This window comes from Oncorhynchus mykiss, chromosome 16 (genome assembly GCF_057628025.1).
Source record: "Oncorhynchus mykiss isolate SJ-2025 chromosome 16, ASM5762802v1, whole genome shotgun sequence".
Lineage (NCBI taxonomy): Eukaryota > Metazoa > Chordata > Actinopteri > Salmoniformes > Salmonidae > Oncorhynchus > Oncorhynchus mykiss.
In genome coordinates, this window is record NC_143037.1 from 2,903,425 (window position 1) to 2,926,038 (window position 22,614).

The window sequence follows — 22,614 nt, forward strand, 5'->3', positions numbered from 1 at the left end:
TTAGTCTGGCATTAAATTTGTCCCTGGTGGGCTGTCTTAGTCTGGTGTTAAGGTTGTCCCTGAAGGGCCTCCTTACTGAGACCGTAAAGAGCTGGGAGTCCCTTTCCTTCTATAGGAGGGCTGTGAGACTGAGAATGTTACATCTCCATGGCCCATCTCCTGTCCCTGACCTTATTCATGGGAACTACATGTCCCCTTCCTGTTGGGACACTTTCATGGTCCTCTTCCTCCCAAATGGAACTCTTCCTCTTGAGACACTTTCATGGTCCCCTTCCTCCCAAATGGAACTCTTCCTCTTGAGACACTTTCATGGTCCCCTTCCTCCCAAATGGAACTCTTCCTCTCGTAACCCTTAATATTGTTTCCCTGAAGATGAACAGTGTCCTAAGCTGACCCCAGACATGTCAGTAAAGTTCATATCTGCCCCCTGACTCCTTAATTGGAGAAACAACAGAATGACAATCCAATGGGTAGGCCTGCTGTGCATTCAAAACTATTTATACCCCTTTTCCACATTTTGTTACGTTACAGCCTTATTCTAAAACTACACGATTTTAGTTCCCTCATCACTCTACACACACTACCCAATAATGACAAAGCAAATACAGGTTTTTATCAATTTTATAAAATAAATTAATGAAGAGAACTATCACATTTACAGAAGTATTCAGACCCTTTACTCAGTACTTTGTTGAATCACCTTTGGCAGCGATTACAGCCTCGAGTTTTTAAATTTTTTAATACATTTGCAAAAATGTCTAAACCTGTTTTCACGCTGTCATTATTGGGTATTGTGTGTAGATTTGAATAAGGCTGTAACATAATGTAGTAAACGGGAAGGGGTCTGAATACCTTCCGAATACACTGTATATATCAGACATGGTCAACATGATGGCTGTATATTGTTCTGTTAAGCAATGTGGTTATTCTAATGAAAGTCTAGGTGGACTGGAGGATATTCAGCTGACTCTACTGTGTACAGTCTTGAGAGACAACAAGCAGCCAAACAGTTTATTTTGTATTTTATATAAGTATATTATATGTAGGGAATAGGGCCCTGGTCTACAGTAGTGTACTATATAGGGAATAGGGCCCTGGTCTACAGTAGTGTACTATATAGGGAATAGGGCTCTGGTCTACAGTAGTGTACTATATAGGGAATAGGGCTCTGGTCTACAGTAGTGTACTATATAGGGAATAGGGCCCTGGTCTACAGTAGCGTACTATATAGAGAATAGGGCCCTGGTCTACAGTAGTGTACTATATAGGGAATAGGGCCCTGGTCTACAGTAGTGTACTATATAGGGAATAGGGCCCTGGTCTACAGTAGTGTACTATATAGGGAATAGGGCCCTGGTCTACAGTAGTGTACTATATAGAGAATAGGGCCCTGGTCTACAGTAGTGTACTATATAGGGAATAGGGCCCTGGTCTACAGTAGTGTACTATATAGGGAATAGGGCCCTGGTCTACAGTAGTGTACTATATAGAGAATAGGGCCCTGGTCTACAGTAGTGTACTATCTAGGGAATAGGGCCCTGGTCTACAGTAGTGTACTATATAGGGAATAGGGCCCTGGTCTACAGTAGTGTACTATATAGGGAATAGGGCCCTGGTCTACAGTAGTGTACTATATAGAGAATAGGGCCCTGGTCTACAGTACTGTACTATATAGGGAATAGGGCCCTGGTCTACAGTAGTGTACTATATAGGGAATAGGGCCCTGGTCTACAGTACTGTACTATATAGGGAATAGGGCCCTGGTCTACAGTAGTGTACTATATAGAGAATAGGGCCCTGGTCTACAGTAGTGTACTATATAGAGAATAGGGCCCTGGTCTACAGTAGTGTACTATATAGAGAATAGGGCCCTGGTCTACAGTAGTGTACTATATAGAGAATAGGGCCCTGGTCTACAGTAGTGTACTATATAGGGAATAGGGCCCTGGTCTACAGTAGTGTACTATATAGGGAATAGGGCCCTGGTCTACAGTAGTGTACTATATAGAGAATAGGGCCCTGGTCTACAGTAGTGTACTATATAGGGAATAGGGCCCTGGTCTACAGTAGTGTACTATATAGGGAATAGGGCCCTGGTCTACAGTAGTGTACTATATAGGGAATAGGGCCCTGGTCTACAGTAGTGTACTATATAGAGAATAGGGCCCTGGTCTACAGTACTGTACTATATAGGGAATAGGGCCCTGGTCTACAGTAGTGTACTATATAGGGAATAGGGCCCTGGTCTACAGTACTGTACTATATAGGGAATAGGGCCCTGGTCTACAGTAGTGTACTATATAGAGAATAGGGCCCTGGTCTACAGTAGTGTACTATATAGAGAATAGGGCCCTGGTCTACAGTAGTGTACTATATAGAGAATAGGGCCCTGGTCTACAGTAGTGTACTATATAGAGAATAGGGCCCTGGTCTACAGTAGTGTACTATATAGGGAATAGGGCCCTGGTCTACAGTAGTGTACTATATAGGGAATAGGGCCCTGGTCTACAGTAGTGTACTATATAGAGAATAGGGCCCTGGTCTACAGTAGTGTACTATATAGAGAATAGGGCCCTGGTCTACAGTACTGTACTATATAGGGAATAGGGCCCTGGTCTACAGTAGTGTACTATATAGAGAATAGGGCCCTGGTCTACAGTACTGTACTATATAGGGATTAGGGCCCTGGTCTACAGTAGTGTACTATATAGAGAATAGGGCCCTGGTCTACAGTACTGTACTATATAGGGATTAGGGCCCTGGTCTACAGTAGTGTACTATATAGGGAATAGGGCCCTGGTCTACAGTACTGTACTATATAGGGATTAGGGCCCTGGTCTACAGTAGTGCACTATATAGGGAATAGGGCCCTGGTCTACAGTAGTGTATTATATAGGGAATAGGGCCCTGGTCTACAGTAGTGCACTATATAGGGAATAGGGCCCTGGTCTACAGTAGTGCACTATATAGGGGATAGGGCCCTGGTCTACAGTAGTGTACTATATAGGGAATAGGGCTCTGGTCTACAGTAGTGTACTATATAGGGATAGGGCCCTGGCCTACAGTAGTGTACTATATAGGGAATAGGGCCCTGGTCTACAGTAGTGCACTATATAGGGGATAGGGCCCTGGTCTACAGTAGTGCACTATATAGGGAATAGGGCCCTGGTCTACAGTAGTGCACTATATAGGGGATAGGGCCCTGGTCTACAGTAGTGTACTATATAGGGAATAGGGCTCTGGTCTACAGTAGTGTACTATATAGGGATAGGGCCCTGGCCTACAGTAGTGTACTATATATGGAATAGGGCCCTGGTCTACAGTAGTGTACTATATAGGGAATAGGGCTCTGGTCTACAGTACTGCACTATATAGAGAATAGGGCCCTGGTCTACAGTAGTGTACTATATAGGGAATAGGGCTCTGGTCTACAGTACTGCACTATATAGGGAATAGGGCCCTGGTCTACAGTAGTGTACTATATAGGGAATAGGGCCCTGGTCTACAGTAGTGTACTATATGGGGAATAGGGCCCTGGTCTACAGTACTGTACTATATAGGGAATAGGGCCCTGGTCTACAGTAGTGTACTATATAGGGAATAGGGCTCTGGTCTACAGTACTGCACTATATAGGGAATAGGGCCCTGGTCTACAGTACTGTACTATATAGGGAATAGGGCCCTGGTCTACAGTACTGTACTATATAGGGAATAGGGCCCTGGTCTACAGTACTGTACTATATAGGGAATAGGGCCCTGGTCTACAGTAGTGTACTATATAGGGAATAGGGCTCTGGTCTACAGTACTGCACTATATAGGGAATAGGGCCCTGGTCTACAGTAGTGTACTATATAGGGAATAGGGCCCTGGTCTACAGTACTGTACTATATAGGGAATAGGGCCCTGGTCTACAGTAGTGTACTATATAGAGAATAGGGCCCTGGTCTACAGTACTGTACTATATAGGGATTAGGGCCCTGGTCTACAGTAGTGCACTATATAGGGATTAGGGCCCTGGTCTACAGTAGTGTACTATATAGAGAAGAGGGCCCTGGTCTACAGTACTGTACTATATAGGGAATAGGGCCCTGGTCTACAGTACTGTACTATATAGGGATTAGGGCCCTGGTCTACAGTAGTGTACTATATAGAGAATAGGGCCCTGGTCTACAGTACTGTACTTTATAGGGAATAGGGCCCTGGTCTACAGTAGTGCACTATATAGGGAATAGGGCCCTGGTCTACAGTAGTGCACTATATAGGGGATAGGGCCCTGGTCTACAGTAGTGTACTATATAGGAAATAGGGCTCTGGTCTACAGTAGTGTACTATATAGGGATAGGGCCCTGGCCTACAGTAGTGTACTATATAGGGAATAGGGCCCTGGTCTACAGTAATGCACTATATAGGGGATAGGGCCCTGGTCTACAGTAGTGCACTATATAGGGAATAGGGCCCTGGTCTACAGTAGTGCACTATATAGGGGATAGGGCTCTGGTCTACAGTACTGTACTATATAGGGAATAGGGCCCTGGTCTACAGTAGTGCACTATATAGGGATTAGGGCCCTGGTCTACAGTAGTGTACTATATAGAGAATAGGGCCCTGGTCTAAAGTAGTGCACTATATAGGGAATAGGGCCCTGGTCTACAGTAGTGCACTATATAGGGATTAGGGCCCTGGTCTACAGTAGTGTACTATATAGAGAATAGGGCCCTGGTCTAAAGTAGTGTACTATATAGGGAATAGGGCTCTGGTCTACAGTAGTGTACTATATAGGGATAGGGCCCTGGCCTACAGTAGTGTACTATATATGGAATAGGGCCCTGGTCTACAGTAGTGTACTATATAGGGAATAGGGCCCTGGTCTACAGTAGTGTACTATATAGGGAATAGGGCGCCATTTTGGACAGATGTGATTTGTAATTTTTGACTAAGTTGCTCCATATTATATGCTGTTAATCACGTAGTTCTGAGCCAGACGCGCACACACACACACACACACACACACACGGGAAACATCTGTAAACTTTCTGTGGTATGAGGGTTTTGTAAATATCTGGCCTTGCTAACCTCACTCTGATTCAGTTGGATATCTGGCCTTGCTAACCTCACTCTGATTCAGTTGGATATCTGGCCTTGCTAACCTCACTCTGATTCAACTGGATATCTGGCCTTGCTAACCTCACTCTGATTCAGCTGGATATCTGGCCTTGCTGACCTCACTCTGATTCAACTGGATATCTGGCCTTGCTAACCTCACTCTGATTCAACTGGATATCTGGCCTTGCTAACCTCACTCTGATTCAGCTGGATATCTGGCCTTGCTAACCTCACTCTGATTCAACTGGATATCTGGCCTTGCTAACCTCACTCTGATTCAACTGGATATCTGGCCTTGCTAACCTCACTCTGATTCAGTTGGATATCTGGCCTTGCTAACCTCACTCTGATTCAGCTGGATATCTGGCCTTGCTAACCTCTCCTTGATTCAGTTGGATATCTGGCCTTGCTAACCTCACTCTGATTCAGCTGGATATCTGGCCTTGCTAACCTCTCCTTGATTCAGTTGGATATCTGGCCTTGCTAACCTCACCTTGATTTAGCTGGATATCTGGCCTTGCTAACCTCACCTTGATTCAACTGGATATCTGGCCTTGCTAACCTCACTCTGATTCAGCTGGATATCTGGCCTTGCTAACCTCACCTTGATTCAACTGGATATCTGGCCTTGCTAACCTCACTCTGATTCAGTTGGATATCTGGCCTTGCTAACCTCACCTTGATTCAGCTGGATATCTGGCCTTGCTAACCTCACTCTGATTCAGTTGGATATCTGGCCTTGCTAACCTCACCTTGATTCAACTGGATATCTGGCCTTGCTAACCTCACTCTGATTCAGTTGGATATCTGGCCTTGCTAACCTCACCTTGATTCAACTGGATATCTGGCCTTGCTAACCTCACTCTGATTCAGCTGGATATCTGGCCTTGCTGACCTCACTCTGATTCAGCTGGATATCTGGCCTTGCTGACCTCACTCTGATTCAACTGGATATCTGGCCTTGCTAACCTCACTCTGATTCAACTGGATATCTGGCCTTGCTGACCTCACTCTGATTCAGCTGGATATCTGGCCTTGCTGACCTCACTCTGATTCAGCTGGATATCTGGCCTTGCTAACCTCTCCTTGATTCAGTTGGATATCTGGCCTTGCTAACCTCACCTTGATTCAGCTGGATATCTGGCCTTGCTAACCTCACCTTGATTCAACTGGATATCTGGCCTTGCTAACCTCACTCTGATTCAGCTGGATATCTGGCCTTGCTAACCTCACCTTGATTCAGCTGGATATCTGGCCTTGCTAACCTCACCTTGATTCAGTTGGATATCTGGCCTTGCTAACCTCACTCTGATTCAGCTGGATATCTGGCCTTGCTAACCTCACCTTGATTCAGCTGGATATCTGGCCTTGCTAACCTCACCTTGATTCAGCTGGATATCTGGCCTTGCTATCCTCACCTTGATTCAGCTGGATATCTGGCCTTGCTAACCTCACTCTGATTCAGCTGGATATCTGGCCTTGCTGACCTCACTCTGATTCAACTGGATATCTGGCCTTGCTAACCTCACTCTGATTCAACTGGATATCTGGCCTTGCTAACCTCACTCTGATTCAGCTGGATATCTGGCCTTGCTAACCTCACTCTGATTCAACTGGATATCTGGCCTTGCTAACCTCACTCTGATTCAACTGGATATCTGGCCTTGCTAACCTCACTCTGATTCAGTTGGATATCTGGCCTTGCTAACCTCACTCTGATTCAGCTGGATATCTGGCCTTGCTAACCTCTCCTTGATTCAGTTGGATATCTGGCCTTGCTAACCTCACTCTGATTCAGCTGGATATCTGGCCTTGCTAACCTCTCCTTGATTCAGTTGGATATCTGGCCTTGCTAACCTCACCTTGATTTAGCTGGATATCTGGCCTTGCTAACCTCACCTTGATTCAACTGGATATCTGGCCTTGCTAACCTCACTCTGATTCAGCTGGATATCTGGCCTTGCTAACCTCACCTTGATTCAACTGGATATCTGGCCTTGCTAACCTCACTCTGATTCAGTTGGATATCTGGCCTTGCTAACCTCACCTTGATTCAGCTGGATATCTGGCCTTGCTAACCTCACTCTGATTCAGTTGGATATCTGGCCTTGCTAACCTCACCTTGATTCAACTGGATATCTGGCCTTGCTAACCTCACTCTGATTCAGTTGGATATCTGGCCTTGCTAACCTCACCTTGATTCAACTGGATATCTGGCCTTGCTAACCTCACTCTGATTCAGCTGGATATCTGGCCTTGCTGACCTCACTCTGATTCAGCTGGATATCTGGCCTTGCTGACCTCACTCTGATTCAACTGGATATCTGGCCTTGCTAACCTCACTCTGATTCAACTGGATATCTGGCCTTGCTGACCTCACTCTGATTCAGCTGGATATCTGGCCTTGCTGACCTCACTCTGATTCAGCTGGATATCTGGCCTTGCTAACCTCTCCTTGATTCAGTTGGATATCTGGCCTTGCTAACCTCACCTTGATTCAGCTGGATATCTGGCCTTGCTAACCTCACCTTGATTCAACTGGATATCTGGCCTTGCTAACCTCACTCTGATTCAGCTGGATATCTGGCCTTGCTAACCTCACCTTGATTCAACTGGATATCTGGCCTTGCTAACCTCACTCTGATTCAGTTGGATATCTGGCCTTGCTAACCTCACCTTGATTCAGCTGGATATCTGGCCTTGCTAACCTCACTCTGATTCAGTTGGATATCTGGCCTTGCTAACCTCACTCTGATTCAACTGGATATCTGGCCTTGCTAACCTCACTCTGATTCAGTTGGATATCTGGCCTTGCTAACCTCACCTTGATTCAACTGGATATCTGGCCTTGCTAACCTCACTCTGATTCAGCTGGATATCTGGCCTTGCTAACCTCACCTTGATTCAGCTGGATATCTGGCCTTGCTAACCTCACCTTGATTCAGTTGGATATCTGGCCTTGCTAACCTCACTCTGATTCAGCTGGATATCTGGCCTTGCTAACCTCACCTTGATTCAGCTGGATATCTGGCCTTGCTAACCTCACCTTGATTCAGCTGGATATCTGGCCTTGCTATCCTCACCTTGATTCAGCTGGATATCTGGCCTTGCTAACCTCACTCTGATTCAGCTGGATATCTGGCCTTGCTAACCTCACCTTGATTCAGTTGGATATCTGGCCTTGCTAACCTCACCTTGATTCAGTTGGATATCTGGCCTTGCTAACCTCACTCTGATTCAGCTGGATATCTGGCCTTGCTAACCTCACCTTGATTCAGCTGGATATCTGGCCTTGCTAACCTCACCTTGATTCAGCTGGATATCTGGCCTTGCTAACCTCACCTTGATTCAACTGGATATCTGGCCTTGCTAACCTCACTCTGATTCAGTTGGATATCTGGCCTTGCTAACCTCACCTTGATTCAGCTGGATATCTGGCCTTGCTAACCTCACTCTGATTCAGCTGGATATCTGGCCTTGCTAACCTCACCTTGATTCAGTTGGATATCTGGCCTTGCTAACCTCACCTTGATTCAGTTGGATATCTGGCCTTGCTAACCTCACCTTGATTCAGTTGGATATCTGGCCTTGCTAACCTCACCTTGATTCAGTTGGATATCTGGCCTTGCTAACCTCACCTTGATTCAGTTGGATATCTGGCCTTGCTAACCTCACCTTGATTCAGTTGGATATCTGGCCTTGCTAACCTCACCTTGATTCAGTTGGATATCTGGCCTTGCTAACCTCTCCTTGATTCAGCTGGATATCTGGCCTTGCTAACCTCACTCTGATTCAGCTGGATATCTGGCCTTGCTAACCTCTCCTTGATTCAGCTGGATATCTGGCCTTGCTAACCTCACTCTGATTCAGTTGGATATCTGGCCTTGCTAACCTCACTCTGATTCAGTTGGATATCTGGCCTTGCTAACCTCACCTTGATTCAGTTGGATATCTGGCCTTGCTAACCTCACACTGATTCAGCTGGATATCTGGCCAAGACTTCCATTTTATTATATTCACTATCATAATGTGTGTGTTTGTGTATATATTGTGTGTGTGTTTTCTCCCCAGAACTGCGTGTGTTTCCTGAGCGTTATGTGGTGTGTGTGTGTGTATAATGTATGTGTGTGTTTTCTCCCCAGAACTGCGTGTGTTTCCTGAGCGTTATGTGGTGTGTGTGAGCCGACTGGAGGATGCCTCAGCTAACCCGACCCCGGCCGTAACCGTGGTGAGTGGCTGTTTATACTCCACTACTTCCTCTTCCTTCCAGTCGCTTGGCAACATCACCAGCACGGGGCTGTCTGTCTGTTATTATAGGGCTTCGGTGCCAAATACTGCTCCCACTTCCCACTGTATGTGCTGGAAGTTGTTTACTTAGATTAGCCCCTGGATGCTCTGCCAAATTGTGCGCCCGGGTCCCACTGGATGTGTCCAAAATGGCACCCTCTTCCCTATGGACCCTGGTCAAAGTAGGGCACTTTATAGGGAATAGGGTGCCATTTCGGTCTGTATATGCTGGCTTTGTTTAAGTAGTGTGGCCCCTGGACCTGCCAGGGTTATTTCCAGGCCCCCGACCCCTACTCACAGGGATGGGGACAAGATTGGGACAGAGTGTCTGAGGTTGTGGGTTCAAGGAGTTGTGGGGTGAAGGGTTCCAGAGTTTACAGGGGTCACACGTCACTGGATCTGGGGTCCAGGGACAGACCGACATCTGTTTGTGTGATCTTGTCACAATGACCATAGGGGTTGGCAAGACAGCACGAACAGACCTGGGACCAGACTAGTCTTATTGAACCCAATGACCAGAGGGGTTGGCAAGACAGCACGAACAGACCTGGGACCAGACTAGGATATTCACTGAGACTGAGACCGGGCTGAAAAGAGCTTGGCTACATTAAACCCTGGGAGCATTCTGTTTCAGGCCGTATTTATAAAGCATCTCAGAGGAAGATTGCAGATGTGTAGGCTAGTACAGTCAGTGCAGGGTGATGTACAGTCAGTGCAGGGTGATGTACAGTCAGTGCAGGGTGATGTGTAGGCTAGTACAGTCAGTGCAGGGTGATGTACAGTCAGTGCAGGGTGATGTACAGTCAGTGCAGGGTGATGTGTAGGGTGATGTGTAGGCTAGTACAGTCAGTGCAGGGTGATGTACAGTCAGTGCAGGGTGATGTGTAGGGTGATGTGTATGCTAGTACATTCAGTTCAGGGTGATGTGTAGGCTAGTACAGTCAGTGCAGGATGATGTGTAGGCTAGTACAGTCAGTGATGGGTGATGTACAGTCAGTGCAGGGTGATGTGTAGGCTAGTACAGTCAGTGCAGGGTGATCTATAGGCTAGTACAGTCAGTGCAGGGTGATGTACAGTCAGTTCAGGGTGATGTGTAGGCTAGTACAGTCAGTGCAGGGTGATGTGTAGCTAGTACAGTCAGTGCAGGGTGATGTGTAGGCTAGTACAGTCAGTGCAGGGTGATGTATAGGCTAGTACAGTCAGTGCAGGGTGATGTGTAGGCTAGTACAGTCTGTGCAGGGTGATGTGTAGGCTAGTACAGTCAGTGCAGGGTAATGTGTAGGTTAGTACAGTCAGTGCAGGGCGATGTGTAGGCTAGTACAGTCAGTGCAGGGTGATGTGTAGGCTAGTACAGTCAGTGCAGGGTGATGTGTAGCTAGTACAGTCAGTGCAGGGTGATGTGTAGGCTAGTACAGTCAGTGCAGGGTGATGTATAGGCTAGTACAGTCAGTGCAGGGTGATGTGTAGGCTAGTACAGTCTGTGCAGGGTGATGTGTAGGCTAGTACAGTCAGTGCAGGGTAATGTGTAGGTTAGTACAGTCAGTGCAGGGCGATGTGTAGGCTAGTACAGTCAGTGCAGGGTGATGTGTAGGTTAGTACAGTCAGTGCAGGGTGATGTGTAGGCTAGTACAGTCAGTGCAGGGTGATGTGTAGGCTAGTACAGTCAGTGCAGGGGGATGTGTAGGCTAGTACAGTCAGTGCAGGGGGATGTGTAGGCTAGTACAGTGAGTGCAGGGTGATGTGTAGGTTAGTACAGTCAGTGCAGTGTGATGTGTAGGCTAGTACAGTCAGTGCAGTGTGATGTGTAGGCTAGTACAGTCAGTGCAGGGTGAATAATAGGCAGTACCTTCTAAGAATGTGTAGTGCCTTCTAAGAATGTGTAGTGCCTTCTAAGAACCTGTAGTGCCTTCTAAGAACATGTAGTGCCTTCTAAGAACGTGTAGTACCTTCTAAGAATGTGTAGTGCCTTCTAAGAACGTGTAGTACCTTCTAAGAATGTGTAGTGCCTTCTAGGAACGTGTAGTGCCTTCTAGGAACGTGTAGTGCCTTCTAAGAACGTGTAGTGCCTTCTAGGAACGTGTAGGCCTAGGCTAGGCTCTGAATATTTATCTGACTATAGTTGGTAATGTGAGAGACCACCATTCCTTTCAACACGTATATTTTCTCTCACACCAACACAAACTCAACACTGTTGTCTGGTCTGAGGGAGATTCCCATGGTTGTTTCCTAGTCAGAAGTCATGTGCCTTCATTGATTTGATTCACATTCAGAAGTTTGGGGGAAAGCTGTAGTCAGTGTAGGAACAGCTGTAGTCAGTGTAGGAACAGCTGTAGTCAGTGTAGGAACAGCTATAGTCGGTGTAGGAACAGCTGTAGTCGGTGTAGGAACAGCTGTAGTCGGTGTAGGAACAGCTGTAGTCGGTGTAGGAACAGCTGCTGTAGTCGGTGTAGGAACAGCTGCTGTAGTCGGTGTAGGAACAGCTGCTGTAGTTGGTGTAGGAACAGCTGCTGTAGTCTGTGTAGGAACAGCTGCTGTAGTCGGTGTGGGAACAGCTGCTGTAGTCGGTGTGGGAACAGCTGCTGTAGTCAGTGTAGGAACAGCTGCTGTAGTCGGTGTAGGAACAGCTGCTGTAGTCGGTGTAGGAACAGCTGCTGTAGTCGGTGTAGGAACAGCTGCTGTAGTCGGTGTAGGAACAGCTGCTGTAGTTGGTGTAGGAACAGCTGCTGTAGTCGGTGTGGGAACAGCTGCTGTAGTCAGTGTAGGAACAGCTGCTGTAGTCAGTGTAGGAACATCTGTAGTCGGTGTAGGAACAGCTGTAGTCGGTGTAGGAACAGCTGCTGTAGTTGGTGTAGGAACAGCTGCTGTAGTCGGTGTAGGAACAGCTGCTGTAGTCGGTGTAGGAACAGCTGCTGTAGTCGGTGTAGGAACAGCTGCTGTAGTTGGTGTAGGAACAGCTGCTGTAGTCGGTGTGGGAACAGCTGCTGTAGTCAGTGTAGGAACAGCTGCTGTAGTCAGTGTAGGAACATCTGTAGTCGGTGTAGGAACAGCTGTAGTCGGTGTAGGAACAGCAGCTGTAGTCGGCGTAGGAACGGCAGATGTAGTCGGCGTAGGAACGGCAGATGTAGTCGGCGTAGGAACGGCAGATGTAGTCGGCGTAGGAACGGCAGATGTAGTCGGCGTAGGAACGGCAGATGTAGTCGGCGTAGGAACGGCAGATGTAGTCGGCGTAGGAACGGCAGATGTAGTCGGCGTAGGAACGGCAGATGTAGTCGGCGTAGGAACGGCAGCTGTAGTCGGCGTAGGAACGGCAGCTGTAGTCGGCGTAGGAACGGCAGCTGTAGTCAGTGTAGGAACAACCGTAGTCGGTGTAGGAACAGCTGTAGTCAGTGTAGGAACAGCCGTAGTCAGTGTAGGAACAGCAGCTGTAGTCAGTGTAGGAACAGCTGTAGTCAGTGTAGGAACAGCTGTAGTCAGTGTAGGAACAGCTGTAGTCAGTGTAGGAACAGCAGCTGTAGTCAGTGTAGGAACAGCTGTAGTCAGTGTAGGAACAGCTGTAGTCAGTGTAGGAACAGCTGTAGTCAGTGTAGGAACAGCAGCTGTTGTCAGTGTAGGAACAGCAGCTGTTGTCAGTGTAGGAACAGCAGCTGTAGTCAGTGTAGGAACAGCAGCTGTTGTCAGTGTAGGAACAGCTGCTGTAGTCAGTGTAGGAACAGCAGCTGTAGTCAGTGTAGGAACAGCAGCTGTAGTCAGTGTAGGAACAGCTGTAGTCAGCGTAGGAACAGCCGTAGTCGACCATAGCCCCACCGTTCAGAGCCCACGCTGTGTGACACACACACTCTCGCCCACGTCATATGACCTTTCTCTTTAGTTATTCTGTGTCCAGTCATGACAGACGTAGAGTCTTCCAGAAACTAGTTCTCATTTGAACCCGCTCTGCCCTCCCCAGAGAGGACTGTGGGAAATCAACGAGGAGCCTCATTCTCACCTTGGCGCAGACATCAGAGGACCATGGAGGATGTCTCTATGTCTACCTCCCAAATGGCACTCTATTCCCTACATAGCGCACTACTTTATACCGGTTCCCTATGGTGATACAGTGCACTATAAATGGAATAAAGTGCCATTTGGACTCTGTGTTCCATCTGTCTACCCCATGATCGGGGTGTCTCTCCCTCTCTGTTATTCTATCACAGCTTTTGCTATTGTTTCTCTTTACTCTGAGTTTCCCAGTCTCTCCCACTGCTCTGTGAGTCTCCCAGTCTCTCCCACTGCTCTGTGAGTCTCCCAGTCTCTCCCACTGCTCTGTGAGTCTCCCAGTCTCTCCCACTGCTTGTTGAGTCTTCCAGTCTCTCCCCCTGCTCTGTGAGTCTCCCAGTCTCTCCCACTGCTCTGTGAGTCTCCCAGTCTTTCCCCCTACTCTGTGAGTCTCCCAGTCTCTCCCACTGCTCTGTGAGTCTCTCCCCCTGCTCTGTGATTCTTCCAGTCTCTCCCACTGCTCTATGAGTCTCCTAGTCTCTCCCCCTACTCTGTGAGTCTCCCAGTCTCTCCCACTACTCTGGCGTTGACTGAAAGCAAAAGCAACACTCTTGTAATATTTTCAGTTGACGTCAGTGAAGAGTTCAGATTGTTTAAGGCCCCAACCTTTTCCAGCTGAAAGAGAGGGAGAGGGAGACAGAGAGGGAGACAGAGATGGGGAGGGAGACAGAGAGGGGGAGGGAGAGAGAGATGGAGCGTGAGCGAGGGGGATAGAGCGAGAGAGGGAGGAGGGAGGGGGAGGGAGACCGAGAGGGGGAGGGAGACAGAGAGATGGAGCGAGAGAGAGAGGGATGGAGTGTGAGCGAGGGGGATAGAGAGGGAGAGGATGCACTTCTCTCGTTCCCCTCCTCAGGATCTGGTTCAGACAGGCAGACTGGAGAGGAGTGGAGGGGGACTCTTGTGGTGGAGCTCTCTCAATTCCAATTAAATTCTGTTTAACAGGCTTTATTAGCATGGGAAAAAATATATCTACATTGCCAAAGTAAGTGAAATAGATAATAAGTAAAAGTGAAATAAACAATTTAACATTAAACATACTTTCGTAAATGTTTCAAAGGGACATTTAAAGTAGTTGAAGTATGAAAGTAAAATAAACAAACATAAATATGGGTTGTATTTACAATGTTTGTTCTTCACTGTTTTCCATTTTCATGTGGCAACAGGTCACAAATATTGCTGCTGTGATGGCACACTGTGGTATTTATTTATCAAGATTGGATTTGTTTTCAAATTCTTTGTGGATCTGTGTAATCGGAGGAAAAATATGTGTCTCTAACACGGTCGTACATTTGACAGGAGGTTAGGAAGTGCAGCTCAGTTTCCACCTCATTTTGTGGGCAGTGAGCACATAGGGTTCATTTGGAAAGTATTCAGACCCCTTCACTTTTTCCACATTTTGTTACTTTACAGCCTTATTCTAAAATGGATTTTTTTTTAAAATGTTTTAAATCCTCATCAAACTACACCCCATAATGATATATCAAAAACAGGTTTTTAGAAATGTTTGCAGATGTATTCAAAATAAAAAACGATACCTTAAGTAATGACATCACAATACCCCATAATGACATCACAATACCCCGTAATGACATCACAATACCCCATAATGACATCACAATACCCCGTAATGACATCACAATACCCCGTAATGAAAACTGATACCTTAAGTATTCAGACCCTTTGCAATGACACTCGGAATTGAGCTCAGGTGCATCCTGTTTCCGTTGATAATCTTTGAGATGTTTCTACAACTTGATTGGAGTCCACTTGTGGTAAATTCAATTTATTGGACATGATTTGGAAAGGAACACACCTGTCTAAGGTCCCACAGCTGACAGGGCATGTCAGAGCAAAAACCAAGCCATGAGGTCGAAGGAATTGTCCGTAGAGCTCTGAGACAGGATTGTGTCGAGGCAAAGATCTGGGGAAGGGTACCAAAACATTTCTGCAGCATTAAAGGTCCCCAAGAACACAGTGGCCTCCATCATTCTGAAATGGAAGAAGTTTGGAACCACCAAGACTCTTCCTAGAGCTGGCCCCCCGGCCAAACTGAGCAATCGGGGAAGAAGGGCCTTGGTCAGGGAGGTGACCAAGAACCCGATGGTCACTCTGACAGCGCTCCAGAGTTCCTCTGTGGAGATGGGAGAACCTTCCAGAAGGACAACCATCTCTGCAGCACTCCACCAATCAGACCTTTTATGGTAGAGTGACCAGACGGAAGCCATTCCCTCAGTAAAAGGCCCAGCTTGGAGTTTGCCAAAAGGCACCTCAAGGATTCTGACTCTGGGAAACAAGGTGGTCTGATGGCTTATACAAATGTAACGGGCTTCCTCACAATTACTACATTACAAATATTCTGCCCAAAACAGACATGATCACTTCCATGAACACTCGAAATGAGCACACGGTAAATAACATTAATCATGAATTGTTACGTGAATGGAACCGGCGATGGAGGCCAACGTATAGCGTTGCTCAAAGGCACACGTGTTCCTACCACACAACCCAAATGACGCAACACGGAGCTCCCACACAACGTGAGGAACAGAGCATTAACAGAATGAAACCGTTTCTGGCTCGTTAGTGTTACAGTGACAACGTTTCACTAGCTTACTGCTAACGAAGAAATGTGAAACTTGTCGTTAACTGCCAAGAAATGACTATCAACTGTCGCTAACTGCTAACAAGGGAGCAAATTAATCATGTTTATTTTTTATTTACAATGGCAGCCTACCCCGGCCAAATCTGGACGACTCTGGGCCTATTGTGAGCCACCCTATCGAACTCCCAATCGCGTCCGGATGTGATACAGCCTGGATTCGAACCAGGGACTGTAGTGACGCCTCTTTCACTGAGATCCAGTGCCTTAAACCACTGCGCCACTTGGGAGCCCTATTTAGTCATGTGCAGTACAACGCTTCTAAAGGAAATATATTTTAACAAAGGGGCCTTATGACAGATTAGACAGGGTACACGTTCAAGACGAGTGTACATAAATCCACTTCTTCACAACAAAACAAAGACTTGTTTACATCGTTTCCTCTGTTTATGTACGTAGGAGTGTTCTCTTTCCCGTTCTCTGAATAATGGAGAGAGTTTTATACATGTACATTTTTGAGAAAATGGTTTTGAACTCGAAATGACTGAAGTCACGTCGTTGCTGCGCTAGAATGATGAGGGATTCTCTGGCATATTCCACAGGTCAGATGTCGTCATCTCTTGTGAGAGGCCTTTCAGAACACAGTGTGTCTCAGTCAGCATGGTTCCCAGGTCTTTTTAAGGGGAATTCAGCCTGAGGTCTTTGTTTGTATTTGACATGTGATCTGATTTCTCTGTGGAAACAAAAGCCTCTCTCACTGACCACTGTGTGTGTGTGATATAATACATGAGTCATATGCTGAGTTGGTCTGAAAAAGAGGTTCCAGCCAGTTCCGCTAGGGTTCCGGTCAGTTCCGCTAGGGTTCCGGTCAGTTCCGCTAGGGTTCCGGTCAGTTCCGCTAGGGTTCCGGTCAGTTTCGCCAGGGTTCCGCCAGAGTTCCGGTCAGTTCCGCCAAGGTTCCGCCATAGTTTCGGTCAGTCCCACATGGGTTCCGGTCAGTCCCGCATGGGTTCCGGTCAGTCCCGCATGGGTTCCGGTCAGTCCCTCCAGGGTTCCGGTCAGTCCCTCCAGGGTTCCGGTCAGTCCCTCCAGGGTTCCGGTCAGTCCCGCATGGGTTCTGGTCAGTCCCGCATGGGTTCTGGTCAGTAGGGTTCAGTCAGTTCCACTATAGAGTGGACTGGACTCGGGCTCTGTGTGTAGATGGAATGGGGTAACACACAAATTGATGCAAAAGCTATGTGATTGAATGAACCAACTTCATGGGATAATTGGTTTTGTCACCATCATAAGACACATTAAGGTATACACATAGACCTGACCACTGATGGCTGGTGTTGTTGCCTACCCTCACCACCTGGGGGCGGCTCGTCAGGAAGTCCAGGATCCAGTTGCAGAGGGAGGGGCTCAGACCCAGGGTCCTTAGCTTAGTGATGCGCTTTGTGGGCACTATGGTGTTGAACGCTGAGCTGTAGCCAATGAACAGCATTCTCACGTAGGTGTTCCTTTTGTCCAGGTGAGAAAAGGCAGTGTGGAGTGCAATAGAGATTGCATCATCTGTGGATCTGTTGAGGTGGTATGCAAATTGGAGTGGGTCTAGGGTTTCTGGTATAATGATGTTGATGTGAGACATGACCAGCCTTTCAAAGCACTTCATGGCTACAGATGTGAGTGCTACGGGGCGGTAGTAATTTAGATAGGTTACCTTGGCGTTCTTTGGAACATGGACTATGGTGATCTGCTTGAAACATGTATGTATTAGACTGGGTCGGGGAGAGGTTGAAAATGTCAGTGAAGACCCTTGCCTGCTAGTCAGCGCATGCTCTGAGTACACGTCCTGGTAATCTGTCTGGTCCTGCGGCCTTGTGAATGTTAACTTGTTTAAAGGTCTTGGACAGCTTGCGGCTGTGTTTCCCTTTTTAATCCTTGATAGTTTGCAAGTCCTGCCACATCCGACGAGCATCAGTGCTGGTGTAGTACGATTCGATCATGGTCCTGTATTGATGCTTTGCCTGTTTGATGGTTTTGTCGGAGGGCGTAGCAGGATTTCTTGTAAGCGCTTGGATTAGTGTCCCGCTGCTTGAAATCGGTGACTTATGTGGCAAACTCCTCAATGCCATCACATGTTCCAGTCTGTGCTAACAAACAGTCCCGTAGCTTAGCATCCTCTTCGTCGGACACTTCTGTAGCTTAGCATCCTCTTCGTCGGACACTTCTGTAGCTTAGCATCCTCTTCGTCGGACACTTCTGTAGCTTAGCATCCTCTTCGTCGGACACTTCTGTAGCTTAGCATCCTCTTCGTCGGACACTTCTGCAGCTTAGCATCCTCTTCGTCGGACACTTCTGTAGCTTAGCATCCTCTTCGTCGGACACTTCTGTAGCTTAGCATCCTCTTCGTCGGACACTTCTGTAGCTTAGCATCCTCTTCGTCGGACACTTCTGTAGCTTAGCATCCTCTTCGTCGGACACTTCTGTAGCTTAGCATCCTCTTCGTCGGACACTTCTGTAGCTTAGCATCCTCTTCGTCGGACACTTCTGTATTGAGCGGGTCGCTGGTACTTCCTGTTTTGAGTTTTTGTAAACAGGAATCAGAAGGATAGAGTTATGGTCAGATTTGCCAAATGGAGGGTGAGAGAGAGCTTTGTAATGCTTCTCTTTGTGTGGAGTAAAGGTGATCTAGAGTTGTTTAGCCTCTAGGTGTACATGTGACACGCTGGTGTAAATAAGGTTTACCAGCAGGTAGAAATCTAGAAGGTTCTACCAGTAAAGTATGTGGAAAGGTACCTGCAAACTGTTTCGTGGTCCCTACCTGCCTGCCTACCAACCCCCTCCCAAAATGTTGTAGTTCCCACCTGCCTGCCAACACCCTACCCAAACTGTTTCATAGTCCCTACCTGCCTGCCAACCTCCACTCGAACCCCCTCCCAAACTGTTTCACAGTCCCTACCTTCCCTCCATGCCTTCAACCCCCAACCAAACTGTTTCATAGTCCCTACCCGCCTTCAATCCCCACCCAAACCCATTCCCAAACTGTTTCATAGCCCCTACCTGCCTGCCAACCCCCAAACAAACTGTTTCGTAGTCCCTACCTACCTGCCTGCCAACCCCCAAACAAAGTGTTTCATAGTCCCTACCTACCTACCTGCCTGCCTGCCTGCCAACCCCCACCCAACCAGTTTCATAGTCCCTACCTGCCTGCCTGCCAAGCCTAAACTGTGTTGGTTGGTATACAGTGAGTTACTCCTTGTGACCTAGCTACAGTAAAGTATGTGGGAGGGAAGAAACCTACAGAAACATAACACCAGGAGATTTAGGATCTTGATCTTTAGAAATGAGTTGTTTGGCCTGGGGATAAATGATATTGAGGGAAGGAGGAGGAGCTATCTGTCTCTATATACCTGTACAGGTATTGGTCTATGCATGTTTGTTATCGTTGTAACTTGGAAGATGTGGTGAGGTAAAACAAACAAACAGGCCCTGTCTGTTTCTTAGTGGAACCAGAGGTGTGTTGGAGTCTGAGGCGTGTGGAGACAGTGGAGGAGGTTGTGGGTGAGTGGAGACAGTGGAGGAGGTTGTGGAGTAGGTTGTGGATGAGTGGAGACAGTGGAGGAGGTTGTGGAGTAGGTGGAGGAGGTTGTGGAGACAGTGGAGGAGGTTGTGGAGACAGTGGAGGAGGTTGTGGAGACAGTGGAGGAGGTTGTGGACGAGTGGAGACTGGAGGAGTAGAAAAACTGCAGAGAGGAAAATAGATTAACTAGTACCGAGCCCTGGGGGACACGAGTAGAAAAACTGCAGAGAGGAAAATAGATGAACTAGTACCGAGCCCTGGGGGACACCAGTAGAAAAACTGCAGAGAGGAAAATAGATGAACTAGTACCGAGCCCTGGGGGACACCAGTAGAAAAACTGCAGAGAGGAAAATAGATGAACTTCTGTAAAACACTTCAGTGCTCCTCTACTTGATGTGATGTGTTTGTAAAGAAGAGCTGGTCTGAATCCAAATGTGTGACACAGCAAAAGGTTAATGTTCTCTATATAGCAGAACTGGCTGCCAGAGCTGCACTCTAATAGCGTAGTGGCCCTGTCAAAGCATATTACTGCATATCTGTCCATTACTTTACAGTCCAGAGATAATGCACTCACTCACGAACATACGAAACACAAGCACATCTGTCCTTTACTTTACAGTTCAGAGATAATGCACTCACTCACGAACATACGAAACACAAGCACATCTGTCCTTTACTTTACAGTCCAGAGATAATGCACTCACTCACGAACATCTGCACATCAAGCACATCTGTCCATTATTTGACAGGGTAGAGATAACAGACATCTTCTTTTCCATCTCAATGATCCCTTATTATCTTGGTGGACGGAGAAGAGAACATCCTCTCTGACTCCCATTTTGTGCGGTCACACCTCCCGGTTCTATTGTTGTTGTGTGGATGTCATAGCAACAGCAGAGACTGGACAATGGCTGCATGGATTTGGTCCTCCTTCTTTACTACATCTCTTTTTTTTTTGTTACTGACAACGTCATGCTAATCACATTAGCGCGCGTTAGCTTCAACCGTCCCGGTGGAGGGACACCGATCCCGTAGAGGATTTATTAATCTCTTTTTTTTTTTTTTTGTACATTACTATACGATATACACTAAATTCTTCGGGGGCTTGGATTCTACAAGTTGTGGCGTTTTTTTAACCTTTCTGATCTCCCCATCCCGGATCCGGGTTCGTGAATACAGACTCAAGCTCATTACCATAACGCAACGTTAACTATTCATGAAAATCGCAAATGAAATGAAATAAATATGCTAGCTCTCAAGCTTAGCCTTTTGTTAACAACACTGTCATCTCAGATTTTCAAAATATGCTTCTCAACCATTGCAAAACAATCATTTGTGTAACAGTATTGATGGCTAACGTAGCATTTAGCATTAGCATTCAGCTGGCAACATTTACACAAAAAAACAGAAAAGCATTCAAAAAAATCATTTACCTTTGAAGAACTTCAGATGTTTTCATTGAGGAGACTCTCAGATAGCAAATGTTCAGTTTTTCCTGAAAGATTATTTGTTTAGGACAAATCGCTCCGTTTTCTGCGTCACGTTTAGCTATGAAAAAACCCCTGTATCCAGGATTGTGTAAATCTATCAGCAAGCTCATTAGCATAACACAACGTTAACTATTTATGAAAATCGCAAATGAAATGAAATAAATATGCCATCTCTCAAGCTTAGCCTTTTGTAAACAACACTGTCATCTCAGATTTTCAAAATATGCTTCTCAACCATAGGAAAACAATCATTTGTGTAAAAGTAGCTAGCTAGAGTTAGCATTTCGCGTTAGCATTTAGCGTTAGCATTAGCGTTAGCATCCAGCACGCAACATTAACAAAAACATAAAAGCCTTCAAATAAAATCATTTACCTTTGAAGAACTTCTGATGTTTTCAATGAGGATACTCTCAGTTAGATAGCAGATGCTCAGTTTTTCCAAAAAGATTCCTTGTGTATTAGAAATAGCTCCGTTTTATACATCACATTTGGCTACCAAAAAAAATCCATAAATTCAGTCCTCAAAACGCAAACTTTTTTCCAAATTAACTCCATAATATCGACTGAAAACATGGCAAACGTTGTTTAGAATCAATCCTCAAGGTGTTTTTCACATATCTCTTCATTGATACATCGTTCTTGGAAACATGCTTTCTCTCCTGAATCCCAGGAGAAAATGCCTGCACCTGAAGATTACGCACAAATTTAGACAAAGGACACCGGGCGGACCTCTGGAAAATGTAGTCTCTTATGGCCAATCTTCCAATGATATGCCTACAAATACGTCACAATGCTGCTAAGACCTTGGGCGAACGACAGAAAGTGTAGGCTCATTCCTTGCGCAATCACAGCCATATAAGGAGAGAATGGAAAACAGAGCTTCAGAAATTCTGCTAATTCCTGGGTGATGCATCATCTTGGTTTCGCCTGTAGAATGAGTTCTGGGGCACTTACAGACAAAATCTTTGCAGATTCTGAAACTTCAGAGTGTTTTCTTTCCAAAACTGTATAGAATATGCATAGTCGAGCATCTTTTCGTGACAAAATATCGCGCTTAAAACGGGAACGTTTTTTATCCAAAAATGAAATAGCGCCCCTAGAGCTCTAACTGGTTAAACGGTGCTCAATTGGTATCAAGGGACCTATTGGTGCCAGGAAAACATTCCCCACACCATTACACCACAGCCACCAGGCTGTACCGTTGACACCAGGTAGGATGGGGGCTCATGCTGTTTACGCCATAAATCCTGACTCAGCATGACGCAAAAGGAACCAGGATTCGTCAGACCAGGCACTGTGTTTTTTCCACTCCTCATTGTCCAGTGTTTGGTGATGGCGTTGCCCACTGGAGCTGCTGCTTCTTGTTTTTAGCTGATAGGAGTGGAACCCGGGTGTGGTCGTCTGCTGCAATAGTCCATCCGTGATAAAGACCGACGAGTTCTGCGCTGAGAGATGCCGTTCTGCACACCACTGTTGTAATGTGTTGTTATTTGTCTGTTTGTGTTCCGCCTGTTAGCTTACAAGATTCTTGTTT

The 22,614-nt window shown here is 46.5% G+C and overlaps 1 protein-coding gene and 1 long non-coding RNA gene across 6 annotated transcripts in view; one reads left to right on the top strand and one right to left on the bottom strand.

Moving 5' to 3' along the window:
* Positions 1-21,750, bottom strand: part of LOC149976526 (uncharacterized) — a 206,188-nt gene extending 184,438 nt beyond the window's left edge. The window contains exons 1-2 of the long non-coding RNA XR_016487085.1: positions 21,454-21,750; positions 21,024-21,085 (exon numbers count right to left, since the gene is read on the bottom strand). This is a non-coding gene — a long non-coding RNA (uncharacterized LOC149976526). The remainder of the gene's footprint in view (positions 1-21,023; positions 21,086-21,453) is intronic.
* The window catches only part of slx4ip (SLX4 interacting protein), a 124,623-nt gene that overhangs the window by 76,817 nt on the left and 25,192 nt on the right, over positions 1-22,614 (top strand). For all 5 annotated transcript variants that reach the window (XR_016487084.1, XR_016487083.1, XM_036945974.2 and 2 more), the window contains exon 6: positions 9,247-9,332. Coding sequence is in view for 3 of the 5 variants with exons in the window: in XM_036945974.2 (XP_036801869.2) it covers positions 9,247-9,332 (86 nt within the window). In the remaining 2 variants the exon portion in view is untranslated. The remainder of the gene's footprint in view (positions 1-9,246; positions 9,333-22,614) is intronic.